Source organism: Musa acuminata, chromosome BXJ1-2 (assembly GCF_036884655.1).
Source record: "Musa acuminata AAA Group cultivar baxijiao chromosome BXJ1-2, Cavendish_Baxijiao_AAA, whole genome shotgun sequence".
NCBI classification, from domain to species: domain Eukaryota; kingdom Viridiplantae; phylum Streptophyta; class Magnoliopsida; order Zingiberales; family Musaceae; genus Musa; species Musa acuminata.
The window spans coordinates 13,972,202-13,989,603 of NC_088328.1; the positions used below are offsets into that span (position 1 = coordinate 13,972,202).

The 17,402-nt window shown below is 38.0% G+C and overlaps 1 protein-coding gene across 2 annotated transcripts; it reads right to left on the reverse strand.

Moving 5' to 3' along the window:
- Positions 1-376: 376 nt before the first annotated feature.
- Positions 377-15,796, reverse strand: LOC135595657 (la-related protein 1C-like). 2 transcript variants are annotated; one of them, XM_065086920.1, is made up of 6 exons: positions 15,247-15,796; positions 14,567-15,119; positions 14,321-14,471; positions 14,144-14,234; positions 8,017-8,088; positions 377-1,336 (listed from the first exon to the last, which is right to left on the reverse strand). In XM_065086920.1, the coding sequence occupies exons 1-6, from the start codon at positions 15,661-15,663 to the stop codon at positions 1,220-1,222; spliced, it is 1,401 nt and encodes a 466-aa protein (XP_064942992.1). In that variant the 5' UTR covers positions 15,664-15,796; the 3' UTR covers positions 377-1,219. The 2 variants fall into 2 exon arrangements, with proteins under 2 accessions (XP_064942992.1, XP_064943000.1); XM_065086928.1 differs by having other exon boundaries at positions 14,140-14,234.
- Between the last annotated feature and the right edge of the window lie 1,606 nt (positions 15,797-17,402).

Here is a 17,402-nt window from a genome sequence, read left to right on the forward strand (position 1 = left end):
TAAATTGAGGACATATACATTTATAAAGAGAACTTAGAAATAATAAAAATTATTAATATGAGATTATAAATAACTAAAAAAAATTACTGATGATCTTGGCTTTTGCCGTTTGAAGGTCAATGTAGATGTAACCATTGTGCACGTGGCTGTACTGCATATATTTTTGGCGTGATATCTTTCATTTGTTATCTCCTCAAATCGTTACAACATCATCTCATTTTTAGTAACTTGGATCCGTTTGATACTTCACTGGTTTTATGGGTTAAGGTTTTGCTCTGCTCTGCTCTGCTCTGCTAGACTTATTTTAAATTTTTTATATGCAAAAACCATACAATAAACATGAATTATTTTGTGAGCAACTCAAACAATTGTGACATATATTGATAAATGTGATATTGATATGTAACAAATATCAAGTGTAACACATATTTACCAGCATGCACTACTAGCACTAGCGCTAATGGTCATGGCATCTGTAAACTACCGTCATCAACGGATTCCATGAACCATATCCACCAGGCAACGAACAGCTCTATAAGAATCAGAAATACGGTGTCTTGGTCTCAGACGTGCTGAGAATTTATGTGGCAAAAGTTTATGAATAACAAAGAAGAGTAATATCTTTCTTTCCAATGGAGAAAATAAACAAATTGGGAAAGTAAAATAAGCAACTCAGGAGCTCCGAACTACGTACTTCCATCCTCGGAGCTCAGAATTGAGAATACTTCAGATCCTCTTCGAGAAAGAAATGTTTCACAAGCAAAAATAACTGAGGAACAGTAGAGTAATTCACCGTCTGCTCCGTCTGTGCATGTATGGGACCACCCCTTAAATGTAGCTTCTTTTGTTTCCCTTTCTCCTCTCAATTCTTTAACTTCTTTTCGAATGTCTTTTTTCTCTTCAGCCTGAGATGATACTTTCAAACTCTGGCATGCCCTACAGACAATTAGTAATTTTGCAAGTCACTCCCCGATTTGTGGAGTGTATGTACCTCATCGCATGTCACTCCTGAAGAAACATCCATCAGATTTGACGCAATCTGAATCTGTATCAAATGTCTTACTCCATATTATCCCATTTTTGATTGATGGCCACTTGTAAAGTCTTGACTCCGGTTCCTATATGCTGATCTACTGAGTAATAATACCTCACTAAGATTTGGTACATTCATGCTACTCCGGTCAGCAGTCCCCTCTAGTCCAACTGCTTGCATGCGCACTCACAGATTGTCAGATTTCATTGTTGCTGGAGATTGAATGGAAATATTAGCAAATTGATTGTTACTTGGTGGCAGAACCCAATTCATCCAGTCATTACGCTTTCTTATTTTCTCACCCTGCGATAAGCATGTGATGGAAAAGATGAGAAATCACAGCTGCATCTGCATAATCCGTGTGTATGCAAGTATGATACAGAAAGATTCTTCACTATTTTTCTTGTTCAAAAAGCAAGAATTCCAGTGAGCAGCCACACCATAATATGATCTTTACAATGTACATCTGCCATTCTTAAGGTCCACCTACGTTACTAAAAGAGTGGCTCATAATTACAAAATAAAAGGAAAAACAGGATTTAGAAATATTCACAGATAGGATATCAATTTTTATTTCCAATAGTAGTATGAAAGTAAGCACTGATTAAATATTCAGAATAAATCAAATTAAAAAATAAGTCAGATTTCTATCACAGTAGGTGATTTTATGCCCTTTTGGGTAGGTTTAGATGGGAGGTCAATTTTGAAGGGGAATTCGATTCCAATTTAAGTTGATAAGAAACAAAATAGATCAAATTAATTAATTAATTAAAATATCAAAATCTTCAATATTAGGATCCTAATTCAAATAGGAATCCCTTCTCAAAATAAGGATAGATAGACGCCCTTCCATCAATAGAAGATCAAGCATCTGGTCTACCAGGTGGAGCACATACACGGTCTACAAGAGAGGTAATTCTCCAATTTTTTGTTTTTAATTATTATAATATTTTCGTAATTATAATGTTTAGAAAATCATATAATCATATTAGATTTAATTCTGATTTTTTTAGAATTCTAGATGAGTTAATTGATGTTTTTATATTTAAATATATGAGATCTAAGGTTGATTTAATCATGAAAAAATCTAGTTTTGGATTAAAATCAATGATTGTCGTATGGTCTGTCAGAGTATTGGCCCCTAGTCGGATTGATATGTATTGGTCGGAACCGATGTACCGACACACAATGTAGCGTGTACTAGTGTTTTGAAGACAAGGAAGAAGGAGAAGAGGAAAGGATAGTGGAGTAAGAGGAGGAGAAAAAATGAGGAGAAAGAGGAAGGAAAAAGTGGCCAGGGACAAAGAATAACATGAGGAAGAGAAAGAAAGAGAGAGAAGAACACTCAATTGGTGATTGTGCACGTTGGTGGTGTGTAGCTTGGTCGCACTATCACAAACGAATCATTGGTCTGTAATGCCTTCGTAAAAGGACCATTTGTCGCCTATGTTTGCCTATACAATTGTTTGACATTGAGTTTTCCCTAGTTTTTATATGTTTTTGCTTGGTTTTTGTAAACATGGGTAGTTCACTACGTGTGTAGTAGTTGATTGATAGACTAGGCAAAATAAAAACGAATTTGCTCCATTTTCGCATATTAGCTATTGTGCAGTAGTGTTAGCCATCTCAACCCCTTAGAACCACTCTGGTGGCACAAGGCTAGTTGGGGCTTTGGAGTAGTGTTGGGCTTGTTTGGATAAACAACTTTGTATAGAAAGTAAGCATAAATTACCTTATGCAAAGTGGACTAGTGATTGTCTTTTGACCTTCTAAAGTCCTTGTTTTCCCCTTTTCTCTTTGCACTTCAAGTGTTTGTTAAATTACTTATTTATTGTACATTCCCACAAGATGTCGTGACTTGTACGCTACTCCTTTTCTTAAATCTAATCAACTTTCAACTTTATCTTTTGTAGGTCCTTCAAGACTTGTTTGAGGTTGCTTCTAGGCTGACCTGATGTAGGATGAGAAATAGCAAAATTCCTTTTTATAATAGACGTTTAGAAAGAGAGGAATAGAAACTAGTAACTGAAAGATAATAGAAAAACATAACGAGATAACTATCAGACTCGTCTAGCTCAAGGAGTGAACGCCCAGGATGAAAGCCTCGCATCGTTGCACATCTTGCACATGGACGATAGAATCAAGGTCTGCCATACCGAAGCGTACTGCCCGTACCGGGCAGTACGTACCGATCCGACAGGTTACCAGTACGCGGATCGCTACAGTGCTACAGTACTATACTATAGCACTACTATAGTGCTATAGTACTATGCTGTAGCACTGCTACAGTATGAAAAAGTATAAAATTATTCGGTACACCAGGGTTTACCGTTTGGTACGCCCTGATGTACCGCCCGATACATCGGTACCGTACCGTATCGAGCCCGGGTCGAAACGCCGGTACGGTACGGTACGACGAACCTTGGATAGAATCATTCCACTGGAAAAGCAACTTGTGGCTTCGCACAACTCACACTTAAGGTGGGAAAAAAACATGATTCATTGAGTCGCACCACTCAAACAAAAGGTAGGAAAAAAATACGATTCATTGATTCATCTTTAATTGATGCATTACAATGATCTAGCACCTTTTTATAGGCTCAAGCACAAGAATAAAAAGGAAATTACAGAAAGAAAGAAAATTACAATCGTATCAAATCAAATATACGATCTGTTCCTTCTTTTGAAGAAGATAATATTCTTGATTCGGTTTGAAGGATAATCTTCTTTTGTTTGATGATATTATTGATTGATAAACTTCCATATTCTTGAGTAAATGTTGTCATTTGACAACTTATGACATATGCAAAATATCTCTAACTAATAAAATTTATTCAGATAACATATAAACTAAATTCCTCACCCTTACGAATGGCTATTATAAGGGTGCCTCACGACTTAGACAATTCGAGCTAAGTCTACGACATTTGGTTTTAGAGTGGGCAAGTGATTCAAAAAAAAAAATGAAGGTTCGCACTCTCGCCATGGTGAAGCACCATGATGAATAGAGCAAGATTGCTCAAGCAGGGCCAAGGCCACTACCCCAAGCGGCCACAAATGTAAAATCACTCTTAAGCTATTGGAGCCACTCGAGAAATGCAGTAGCCAAAATGGCGAGTGAGAAGTTGGCAATTCTCCGTGAGCTAAGGAAGCGCAAATCAAAATATCAACTATAAGAAAATAGAACCATAAGGAGAGGCTTGTAATAACGGAAACCCACCTCGACATCCTCAAAGCAAGCCTAGAGGAATTCTATCAAGGCTAACGAAGGCTCCTTGGGGTAGAGAGCTCACATGAGGATATAGGATCTCGAATCAGCATGATGGAGTCTTGAGTCAACCGATTGATAGAAGACACCCAAGAGTTTGTGTAGAATTTACAAAAAGTTATGGTAGATCTCACGACAAGAATTACAATGCTCATGAGAGCTCTTTATGCGAAAGGGAAATACACCCACGTTGCTCCGCCATAAAACTTGAGGGCACCGAAGCCGCACTGCTACTAGGGTGTTAGGGACGCAAAGGAACTTAAGAATTTTCTATTCGACATAAAGTAGTACTTTCAGGCAACGAAGCCTAATTATAAAGAATATAGAGTTTTGATAGTGACCATATATCTGAATAGGAATGCAAAACTTTGGCAGCACACCCGATGGGAAGAGATTTAATAAGGTTCAATGCTAGGAGGATATATAGGAAGACTTAAAGCGAGAGTTGTGAACTCAATTCCTACTTGAGAACATTGAGTTTATCGTACGATGGAAACTGAGATGACTCCGCCAAAATACTTTAAATTTCAATTTTCAAATTTCTTTGTTGTAGGTCCTCCGAGGCTTACACGAGGTTGTCTAGGCTGATACTATGCGGACGTATAACATAAGGGTGTCTTATGAGTTAGGCAATTTTAATTAAGTCCATGACAGCACAATGTCTCCTGTGTGTGCAAGATGCGATTAGGGAAAGTATGTGTGCTATGGTCTTGCGGCGATGTCATGGTGTGCGCGAGACACGATTTGGATCATCCTTGGACTGAATCTTTCGTTTTAAACAGGCAAACCGAACCACCTGAAACGGGGGTGGTTTGTGTACCAATACACATTGGTTATTTCATACTAATATAGGCGAAATATTCTTTGATTAAAATAACTATTCTCTATTATATTTTATGTAGTAAATTATACATAATTATTTTATTAAATTATGTTTAAATTTTTATCATTTATCTATTTCGAATAAGGAATTATAAAATTATTAGGGTTTTAAATTCAAAAGAAATAAATTTTAATTTTAATTATTTGAAAGTCTATTTTGACTATTTAATCTTGTATTTCTTAAAATTTTGCATATTCTAAGTCTTTATTCTAATAATTTTTGGTGGGTCTAGAACCATTATTCCAAAATTTTAAGCTTCATGTAAAATAAGATAGATTGATTCAACTGGATTGAGGATTTGGTTGAATTCATGTTTCACCTGAGTTGACCAACCAGACTTGGTCAACCCAACCCAAAATCCCACAAGGCTTAAGGGCTTAGCACAGGCAATGATTTCATGGGCCAACCAAAAGCAACATCGCTCGACTTGGATCGATTCTACAAAGTGTGGCCAGACTCGATCCATTGCTCATGGCTCGACGTTGGCGGCCCCCATCTATGGTCCAAGCAAGTTCTAACCCAACCTTCAACTTTGCTCTTTGAGCATGTGCAGGGCATGTGATGGCCCATGTGGATCGGTCCAAGGCCAAGCCCCATGGCTTGGGAACAGGCTAGTCCAAGCCCTTTCAACTCGACCTCACTTTATGGGCATGTGCAACGCATGTGACCTAGTCCAAGGCTCCTATGACTTGGCCCAGAGTTTATTCCAACACTCTATGCTCAATCTAGAATGCTTGTTGGCCTTTGTGTAACAGATTTAAGATTGGCCTATGGTCCTTGTGAGCCTTTAGCAGCTTGAAAATTGATCGAACAAAACTGATTTGCCCCATTCACACCGGTTTAAGATGATTCCAATCCGATTTAAACCGGTACGAGTGTGTTTGACACAAATTAGAGCCAATCAAGTCCAGTTAGACCATTCTAGGGTGTATCTAGACCGGCTCTATGAAGATTTGATGTCAATTCAGTTAGGTTCTAGCTGAATTGAGTTCAGTTCAACACAACTGAACCAATTCAGTTAGGGTTCAAGCTAATTGATTGTTAATTAGGGTATGACTGCTCATGATATTGATGTATGATGGTTTATTAATGATCTTGATATGTTTTAAATGAGTTTCCATGATAACACTATACCCTAAGACCCTAAGACGTATATCATATACAAGGTTTTTAATTTCAAATAATACCACCCGTACCAGGCAATACATACCGGTCCGCCAGCAGACCAGTACACAGATTGCCCGCTACTGGGCGGTATCGTCGATTGGGGCTGTTTCCGCCCTATTATTAGGCGGAAATTGCCCCTAAATCGGGCGGTGACCGAGGGAGAAGAAAGAAGAGGGGTGACCGAGAGAGAAGAAAGAAGTGGGAGAAGGGGAAGAAAGAAAAGGGAGAAGAAGAGGAGAACCTAGAGATCGACATCGCTCTCCCTCCTCGTCTGTCGACGACTTCTCATCCGCGCAAGAGAAGAATCCCCGGTGTCGTGGGGAGAAGAGAGGTGACATCGCAGATTTTTTTTTTTTACTTTATATATATATATATATATATATATATAAAGGTTCGCAATACCGTACCGTACCGATATTTGGACCTGGGCTCGGTACCGATACGGTACGGTGTACCAAGCACTGTAGCACTGTTACAATGCACCAGTACACTGTAGCATTGTACAGTGCATTGCAACAGTGCACTGTACTGCAACAGTGCGGACCGGTACCAGGCGGTCCGCGTACCGCTGGCCTGTCGGACCGGTACGTACTGCCCGTACCAGGCGGTACGATTCGGTACGGCAGACACTGATATATATATATATATATATATATATATGTGTGTGTGTGTGTGTGTGTGTGTATAAAGGCGACATCGCCTCGTTTTTCTGGGCGATGTCGCCCCACATGAGGAGAAGAGAGGCGACGTCGTAGAAAAATATTTTTTTTTACTTTTATATATATATATATATATATATATATATATATACCGCTCGGTATACAGTAGTACCGTATCATACCGAGCAAATCTTGAAACTCCGATATGGTACAAAATTTCAATCCTTGATCATATGTCATGTTATGATAAGTGTGCCCGATATAATACGAGAAATTTTGTTGATCTTGATTTGATCAGAAAGGCTAGTATATTAATTCCTTTTGGGAATTTACCGAGCTGTCCAAATGTTTCCTCCATCAGATGTCAAGAGGAACATGTCCTCCCTTGGAAAACACCCTCTATCAGCAAATGGGGTAGCGCAAGATGGATTGTCTTTCATATCGGTTGAAAAAATATAACGCCTATCCCATAAGGTAGGGCCTCCTCATCAGCTAAGAGAGTGCACAATCTGATGTCTAACATACGCTAAAGGTTTATGAGATTGCATGACCTGTGACTACTAAGATTATGATAGAGTGATTCGATATTATTGTAGAACTTACTGATATTTGTTCCTGATATATTCCTGTTCTTATTACATTTTTTGAGGGGCTCTGCATTGCTAAAATCTATTATTTTTGTTCTTTAGAGCAGCTTCATATTTCAGTTCCAACTCTAGTGCAAAGAGACTCATCATTTACTACTCGGTAGCACTACATGGACGATTTAGCATTTTGCAGTTTTCGATACAAACCATTAGGACTTGATCTTCCTTATTGTCAAACATTGTTATTTATGATACATTTAAAATTTGAACTGAATAAAGTTAGTTTTATTTCTGGATTATATGGCCATGAAAAGTATGTCACATTTTATGCATGTAGTGGAAAAGGAAAAAAACATTTAGACACAATGTATGACAATGAAAGTTGAATGCAAGAGTTAATTGAAAATTATAGAAGGTACCTGTACTTCCACTTCAGTTGATGACCGCACTGTCTCCAGTATAAAGTCTATGTTGTTTGTTAATTGCCTGACCTGCAAAACATTGTAAGAGCAGTTTTCCATACAGCATGAGGATACTTCAGCAGTGAAATGAAAGAAGATCGAGAAACCAGAAGCAAAATGAAACGGATCTAAGCCCATAAAACATCCATAAAAAAGGTCTGAGATCTAGATTATTCATTAACTTTCTGACCTTCTCACCACAATACCAAGCTATATGGAAGATGAGTATGGAGTTACTACCTTGAGACTACAGGCAGATATGACCTGCTCATTTAAAGAATCTGATATCATTTTTTGGCACAAAAGGCTTCGTCATCTTTCATTATCTATTATACAAAAAAAGTTCTTTTTATTTGAATAAATTATCTTTCCATTGTGAAATCTGTGAAATGGCAAAACATCATTGAGCTAATTTCCTTCCAATAAATAAGATGTCTTCATACTAATGTATGTGGAAAATATAGAATTTTTAATATTTCTGATGCTAGATGGTTTGTCTCATTTTATAGATGATCGCACTAGATTGACATGGGTTTATCTTCTCAATAACAAATTTGTAGTCAGTACCAAAATTCATTTTATGTTCATTTTCTCCGCTTAAATAATGGGAAGGAGTATTTCAATAGTGAGTTAATCTTTTCTTGTTACAAATAATAGATCATTCAACAGTCATCAGCTACAAATAGTCCTTAACAAAATGAAGCTGCTAAGAGCAAAACCCGACACATGACGTTGCAAGAGCTTTACTTTTCCAAATGAGAGGCAAAAAGCTTACTCGGGGAAGCTATTTTCCATAGCCATTTATTTAATCAATAAGATACTCATCTACCCACTAAAGTCCATAATTGCAAACTCCTCGGGATTATTTGAGTAATATTCCACCTTTAAAAAGGAATGGTAGACTACCTTCTAAGATGTTCGAGTGTGTCTATTTTGTTCGAGTTCACAGTCAACATCAAACAGAACTTAAACCAAGAACTGTTCAATATGTTTTTCTTGGCTACTCATCCACACAAAAGGGTACAAATGCTATCATCGTCCTATAAGAAAATCTTAAACAACTTCCTAGAGCATGGTTCAACGGATTCACAAAGGTTGTGATAATGTTCAGATGTAGACAAAGTCATGGTGATCACACGCTCTTTACGAATAGAAAACCTCAAATAAATTGGCTGCTTGAATTGTCTATGCAGATGACATCATTATGACCGAACAAGATGAGATTAAGAAGCTCAAGCAGCATCAAGCAAATGAATTTAAGATTAATAATTTGAGGAAATATTCCCTGAAATAGAAGTTGTGTATTCCTGACAAGGAAATTTCTTGTCCCAACACAGATATACTCTGGATCTACTCAAGGAGATAGGGATGCTAGGTCGAAAACCTGCACATTGCGTAATTGACACGAATCACAAGTTATGAGATGACCCTAAAGAACTTGCTAGCCAAGAAAGGCACCAAGGACTTGTTCGAAGGCTAATTTACCTTATTCATACATGTAAGGAAATTGTATATGTGTAATTACTCAATTTATGAACGCACCATGAGTAAAGCACATGGAAGCTGAATACTGGAAATTTTAGGTACTTAAATTTAGGCTCTGGGAAAGGAATTCTATGGAGAAAATTGGGAAAGTGCAAGTGGAAACTTATATTGATGCAGCATGGGTTGGGCCTGTCACATGCCAAAGATCCCTAGTGGATATTGTACTTTCGTTGGAGGCAATCTTATTATATGTTGAAGCAAGAAGTAATATGTAGTTGCCAGATCAAGTGCTGAGGCAGAATTCAAAAAAATGGCTCAAGGTATATATGAGTTGAGCAGGATATGATTGATTCTTTCAAATTTGGGGATAAAACTGGAAAGGCCTAAGTTGCACTTGACAACAATAGACCTGCTCATAATCTAGTCCACCATAACCAAATTAAACAAGTGGAAATAGATCAATACTTCACTAAAGAAAAAATGAAAAGTGGAGAGATTTGCACTCCTTATGTTACTCCAATCGACTTGCAGATTTTCCCACTAAAGGGTTGCTAAGCTCTACTTTCCAATTTATTCTAGGCAAGCTGGGATGGAGAACATCTTTCAACCAGTTTGAGGGAGAGGATTGATATTGTTTCCTTATTTTTTGGATTCTAATTTTAGCTATTTGCTTATTGTATGATATTCTAATTTTATCTCTTTCCTTAGTAATGAGTTGCTAGATATCAAACCTCCTAGAATATTGACTATACAATCTTAGTAGTTTCCTAGAATAGCTCTCAGAGGCTTGTAGATATACCCAAGGTGTAATTCCTACTGGTCAGCAAAAAAACTTATTTTATTCCCTACTCTTTATCCACATCTTTTCTTCATTCTTTCTCCACAAGTTTCTAAATAGTGGTTCCAAGCCAGCATGACCTAAGCATATTAGGATTGTTTACTACTTACAAAGTCATTAATAATAGAATTAAAATTCTTGCTTCGAAGACCTAAACAGTGCCTTGCAAAATACAGTGGCTCAGAAAACATCCTTTAAAATTGAACTACTAGATAACAAGGTGCAGCAATGTTTATGTTAGCCTCTAGTCCATGGCCCATGAAGATAATGCTTGTCAGACATATTGAAGTTATCACACCAATGCTCTCTCTCAAATCTTAAATGATTCAAGAAACACAGAAAAAAATAGAAGCATTTAGTTGGACTTACCTAGCGGTTAAACTATCTATTTCAATAATCTCCTATAATCTTGTATTTTGAAATTTAATTTTAAAACTAAATCAATAACCCCATCAAACCATAACTTCATTTGAACTGCTTATTAATTTAATGTTCCTAACAAACAAGCCTCAAGTGTATATCATACAGATTGGACCCACTAACAAGTGAAAAAATGCCCTACCTATGGTTACTAGGACTTCAGCTAATGAATATTCCTCCTGGATCAACAACTGAATCTTCCTAAGTATAAAAATAGGATCTAGAACCAAGGTTCTCCCTGTCACCAACTGGTATGAAATGAGCAATACATACCATGGACAGGTACGTGGACCACCCTCGTTTAAAGTAGTCCAATCCAAGTATCCAACCATTAGAAAATTTTAAGAAAAACTTAAAGTGTGTGGTTCATGGATCACCATTTTGGTTCCGGACCACCCTCATTTTGGGTAGTTCGGTCTGACCATTAGAAAGATTATAAAAAAACTTAGTGTTTGATTCAAGGATCATCGTTTTGGATATTGTACTCATTTTGATGATTTGGTTGGACCAATATTACTAGTTGATATCGATGTATAGATACATGATACACCAATATGTACCAGTGTTTCAAAGAAGAAGAAAAAGGAGAAGAGGAAGGGGCGGTGGAGGAAGAGGAAGGAGGAAGGAAGATGTGAAAGGAAGAGGAGTGAAGAAGAGGAGATGGTTGAGGAAGAGGAAGGAGGAAGAGTAAGGAAGAAGAGGAGGTGGTGGAGAAAGAGGAGGAAGGAGAGGATGCGTTGGAGGAAGAGGAAGAAAAGAGAAGGCATACCTATCCATGAAGCCCGGTGAGCGATAAACAAGGCGTGTCGCCTCGCTCTCCAATTTGCGCAAAGAGGGCTCACATTCTACAAGGTGACATGCGCTCGCATTCGAGAGAAGAGGGCTTACGTTAAAAATGTTTAAATGGGATAGGGAAAATACATTTTAATGGGTCGGAGCAAATCACCCAAAATGGGGGTACTCGCATGCCAATTCACACCCAGACCGGTATCATTGCTCATTTGAAACACAATCCTTGGTTTGAATAGGGCTCACGAATGTGAGTCCTCTTCTCCGTATGTGGGGAGTATAGAATCACTCCTAAGCCACTATTGTTCGATGCCTCTTACCTACTCATCGCTGTCGCTCACCACTCCATATACCTCCCCGGTACACTTCCTGCTTCTCCTCCTCTTCTTCCTCTATCACTTCCTCATCTTATTCTTCCTCGTCATCCTCCATCGCCTTCTCTTCTCCCTTCCTCTTTCTTCCTCCTCTCCTCCACCACCTCCTCTTCCTCCTTCCTCTTCCTTCCTCCTCCGCCTTCCTGCCTCCTCTTCCTCCGCCACTCCTTCCTCTTCTCCTTCTTCCTACTCAAGACATTGATACACACTGATGTACCGATATGTTCAGATCCAACCAACGATGGGTCCAGTACATGAAACGACCTTCCTTGTCTTGAACCACATTCTTTAATATATTTATGAATGACAACTAATCCTGATAAGTAAAAGATAGGTTTTCATTTCTTTTGTATAAGATATACTGTATGTTCAGGTCATTATGATCACTTGCATGATCATATCTTTGTCCAAAGTTGAGATCAATTAGATGGTGTAATGATGGCAGCCATTGTGTCATAACTGATGCAAAAGCTATATTTTTTATTAAACAGAATTATCATATCATAAGTTCCAACAGAACAGATCATAATAGTTCCAAGTGATTGCTGCTATCTAGTTGCACATAAATTTTTGCACTCCATATGTGATACAGATCAGATCATAATACTTGCATGATCATCTCTTCGTCCCTTAAGCTTTCATCATCATGATAAACTATCTACATTCATTTTATGTGATACCGCAAAAAATCCTATTGTAATGAGTTATAATCCACAAGGGTAAAATCTGAACTTGTAACAGATTTTAGCCACAAGACAAAATAAAAATTGAATAAGTCTTCAAAGTTGAGTGCAATTAGATGGAGTAATGATGGCAGCCATTATGTCATAACTGATGCAAAAGCTATATTTTTTATTAAACAGAATTATCATATCACAAGTTCCAACAGATCAGATCATAATACTTCCAAGTGATTGCTGCTATCTGGTTGCACATAAATCTTTTTACTCCATATGATCAATATTTTATGGTATCGTTAATAGCCTGTGGCTAGCCCCAGGTATATTTGTCTATCTGTGTTACCCAATTTTTAAAGAAAAAATAAATGAAGGATAACAGTCCTTACAAGAACATGATAGAACCGGTTGATCTCAATTCCAGCAAAAAAAGTTAGAATAATCATCCCTGGAAGACTTTATAGTACTACAGGATCCACAAAATACAACTGAACCACAACTGAAACAACAGTGGATATGTATCACAAAACACCAAAGTATAATGTAGGCACAAAACAGCCTTGAAACAACTAATATTATGAATTGTGATCCACAGGAAAAGGTGTTTGACTATAATTGGATATGGATGTAAATGCTTAGATTCATTGGTAACAAATATATCTGTTCCATTTCACAGATTAAGAGTAAAAATTTTCACTTATATAACAAGAGAAATTGTCCGAAACAATTGTTTCATGCTATTCCTTTTTAGCTCAAATTTTGAATTTCTCTATATGAAGAATTTCACAGAAATACTTAAGGGACCACTGAAGGTACAATTTTTGCTGAAGAAGCAAAATGCCCACACCAAATCATTGAACATGACAAAGAATGGAGAGTAAACTTGCCACGGATGAAGTGGGGAACTGCATTCTTCCCAAAAAGCCCAATTGGTGTGTATTAGAACCTAAATATCAACAAGTGACAACCGAATCTTGTCTACATGTTCCATTTTCAAGAGATTCTTAAATCCAAAAACAAGTTGCTCAAATGATTCACGTATTAGATGAATGTATATGATGGGTTGCAAGAATGACTAGTTAATAGTACAGACAATTAATAGACCAATATAAAGAGTGCCCTAGTGCACAAGACTCCTATCGATATGTGGTCTGGAGAGGTCCTTGTACACAGCCTTCTCCTTCCAACCAAAGATACCAGTTCCAGAAAAAGCAAATAGAACAATGTAATGGATTACGACAAAAATGCTTAATTGTTATCATTGCTATTTATCAATATAGAAGTATTCATCACAATCAAGCAGACAAGAATTCCCTGTTCTTCAATAACTGATGGAGAAAGTTCAATAATATATCATGCTCAACATACAGATGGAAAAACCACTGTCTACAAAAACACAAACAAAGGGTGATACTAAGCAAAGTTCAAAAGGATATTCGAATGAACTCAAACTAGCAATAGAGAAAAGGAAATATTAGTTGTTGCAATTATAACTCACTCACTCTAGGGAATCCAGCAATCAAGGATATGGGAACCCATCCTTGCTCATCCATGTTCTGCCGCAAATAAACATCTTTACACAAATTATTAGAGCTGAAAAAGCCAAAATAAAATGTTGTCACTTAAGCAAGCCTTGAATTATGTTAAAATAATCACTAAATTGTGAACCAGATATTTGCCTGAAATAGTAATCTATCTGATTCAACAAACTTGCACGCTGTGGATTGATTGCTGGGACAAACATTGCAGGAGGAATTGACGGATGAGGAACAAAGGGCACAACCCCGGGAGGTGGCTGAGTGGCAACATAAAAGATAGGAGAAGGCATATCTGAAGGCAAATCAAGAACATTGCCAATACAAATGAAACATACCAGCAGTAGAACAAAAATACTTCAGATTATCCATTGATACCATGGAACTCACCAGGATATAGCATGGGGTTCCCAAAAGGTTGGACTTGCAGAGGAAGGCTGAGGAATGGGGCTGCCACAGGCGGCACAGGTAACCGGAGGTGGGGCCAGGCACCCTGTTGCTGAATGTGGACATCTCTGCCACCAGCATTCCTATGATATCCATCATAGCGCTTGCCAGAGTTGTTCTGGTGAGACCCAGCACCACCACCATTGTTCAACTTCCGATTGCGACCATAGCCTCTATGGTGATCGCCACTACCATGGGCCTGTGATCCCAACCCACCTCCCCTGGAACCATGGTCCCAATTGGTGGTGTTCTTGGTAGTTTGGTCCAGAGGTGAGAGTTCCATGGGAGCCTGCTTATCCAGGTTCCTCTTAGGCATAGGTCCTGAAGTCGGTGGTGGTGAGAGCAACGGCATCCCACCATCGGCGGATATACCACTGCTACCACCGCCACCGCTGCCGCTACGTTTCATTGATTTCTGGCGTTCAGGTGTCACATAGTTTAGGGTTGAAGTTGGACTTGGGTTTGGCTCAGGTGAAGAATTTGAAACAAGAAGCCCCTAGGTGACAATACAGAATCATAACCAAAGATTAACTAGAATAGCATTCAAGGTTTAAATCATTATATATAGATCTTTTCAATCAAAAAGTTATCGGATTCTTTTTTACCAAATCTGGCAATCTCACCGAGGGCACAGGGACTGGTCCATCTGAAAGGATTCTCAAAGCATCGGAAGGCTGAGATTTGGAAGCGGCCTTGGCGGATTCCGCGAGGGCGGGCCAGGAGGCGGCACCACCCATCACGGCAGCGCCCTTGTGGATCGAGCCATTGGGTGGCCTCTTCCAGACCGGTTTCTTCACTCCGGCGGTGGCTTCCGATGACGACGATGCAACCACGTCGTCCGGCGGCGGCTTCTGGGGGAATCGATCGGAGGACACGGCGGAGGGGATCACCGCGGCCGGCGGCGGGGGCGGCGTGAATGTTGGGGAAGGCGGGACGGTGGCAGAAGCCTCAGGATCACCGCCAACGACGTGAGTCCAGGGGTGGCGGGCGGCGCGTGGGGAAAGGGCGCCAGACGAGGGATCGGAGCCGAAGGAGGCCATGAGCTAGGGTTACCGCGATCGAGGTAGCTTCGGCGATCGGACTCAGGAGGGCAAGGAGACGGGATCGGGTCGTCTTCGTTCCAAAGATTCCACGGAGTACCCGAAGAAAGAGAGGGATTCTCCTTTGCACGGAGTCCTGCGTGCATCTCCCCTTCTCTGTTTGAGATCACATTATATAGGTGAGCGATTTCTTCGAAAAAGTCCCTGACATTTTATTGTTTTGCGTAAAACGTTCTCCTGTTGGGATTTTGTCGAACATTTGGTTTTTCCCTACTTTACCGTTTTAGTTATATATATATATTTGACTGCTTCATTTTCTCGCTCAAACAGTGGCCAATTGACGACCAGCTCACATAAATCCATTTAGTTTTGTACTGACTTTTTCGTTCCGTTCGAATTAATGAATATAATATATCTTACTGGATTTGAGATGTGATTTTTTTTTTTTTGCTTGATTTAGAGATAAAAGAAATCTACTTAACTTTCTCGTCCTTAGCCTTCACCTTATTTCTCCTTTCTTTTTTTATTCTTGTCCTCGTTTTTTTTCTCTCTCTCTCTCTCTCTCCTTTTGCTAAGCAGAAATCATATTTCTCATGTAAGTATATGAGAAATTTTAGTTACATATATACATATATGTATATATATATACCTCCTTGTGGTTGCTCCTTTGTTAAGATGTATAAAATAATGTAGAGTTTTGATGAATATAGTAATATTACAAATGTTCTTTGGTTGACTTGGGCAGTAAATTACTGTTTTATTAGTCCTTGAATATTATTTATTGATTTCAAAGTGAAAAAAAATTTGACTTGCACTATGCTAATCACTTTTTTTTGTTTTATAAAATATAATATAAAATGATTAAAATGGTATGTTATATTTGATGTCTAATGTAATTAAAACTGTAATGTATATTTTTTTATTAAAGATTATATCTTTGTCGTTGTTATTATGTTCTAATGATGTCATTGTTGAGACGATCCTCTTTCTAAAGAAGAGGATTGAACTCCAATGATCTCATTATAGGGATGATCATTATTGCATTTTAATGATCTCATTGTTATTGTTGAACTATAACAGGGATGATCTCATAGTGAAAAATTAATTTGTCCTCGTCCTGAAGCATTTTTTGGGTCATTGATGATATCGATAATCATACTTTAGGTAAAACATTAAGGTTATGTGAAAGTATAAGTGTCAGGTAGCTCGCATGATAATAATCAAAGCCTAGATTTGAATAATTCATTTCACTGGATGAAGATGATAAAAGTGGTGGTGTTTGAAAACGAATAGGATGAAGAAAGAATAAGAGGTTGAAGATGACATTGATCATGATATTTGTACTTAATTTGATGTCATTAGTGAGTGAATTATTTTAAGGGAGGATATGTATGATAATAATATTAAAGGAATGTTGATTGAATATAGTAGCCTAATATCATGATTCCTTATGTTGAAAATGATGAAGTTGCCTCAAAAGGATTTTTTTCATTTGTCATATATAAATCATACATAAGGTTTTTTAATGATATTAATTTATAATAAGTAGTCTAATATTGATATTTAAGGATATCTAATCCAATGTGAACTTTCTACAGGTACTTCAAGATATGGAGAAATTTCAAAAAGATTGAAAGAGTATTTTATGCAAAAAAAAAATTGAGATCAAACATATTGTAACTAGAAGTTATAAGATAAAAATCTGATGTATAGTTTCTAGTTAAGAATGGTTGACAGTA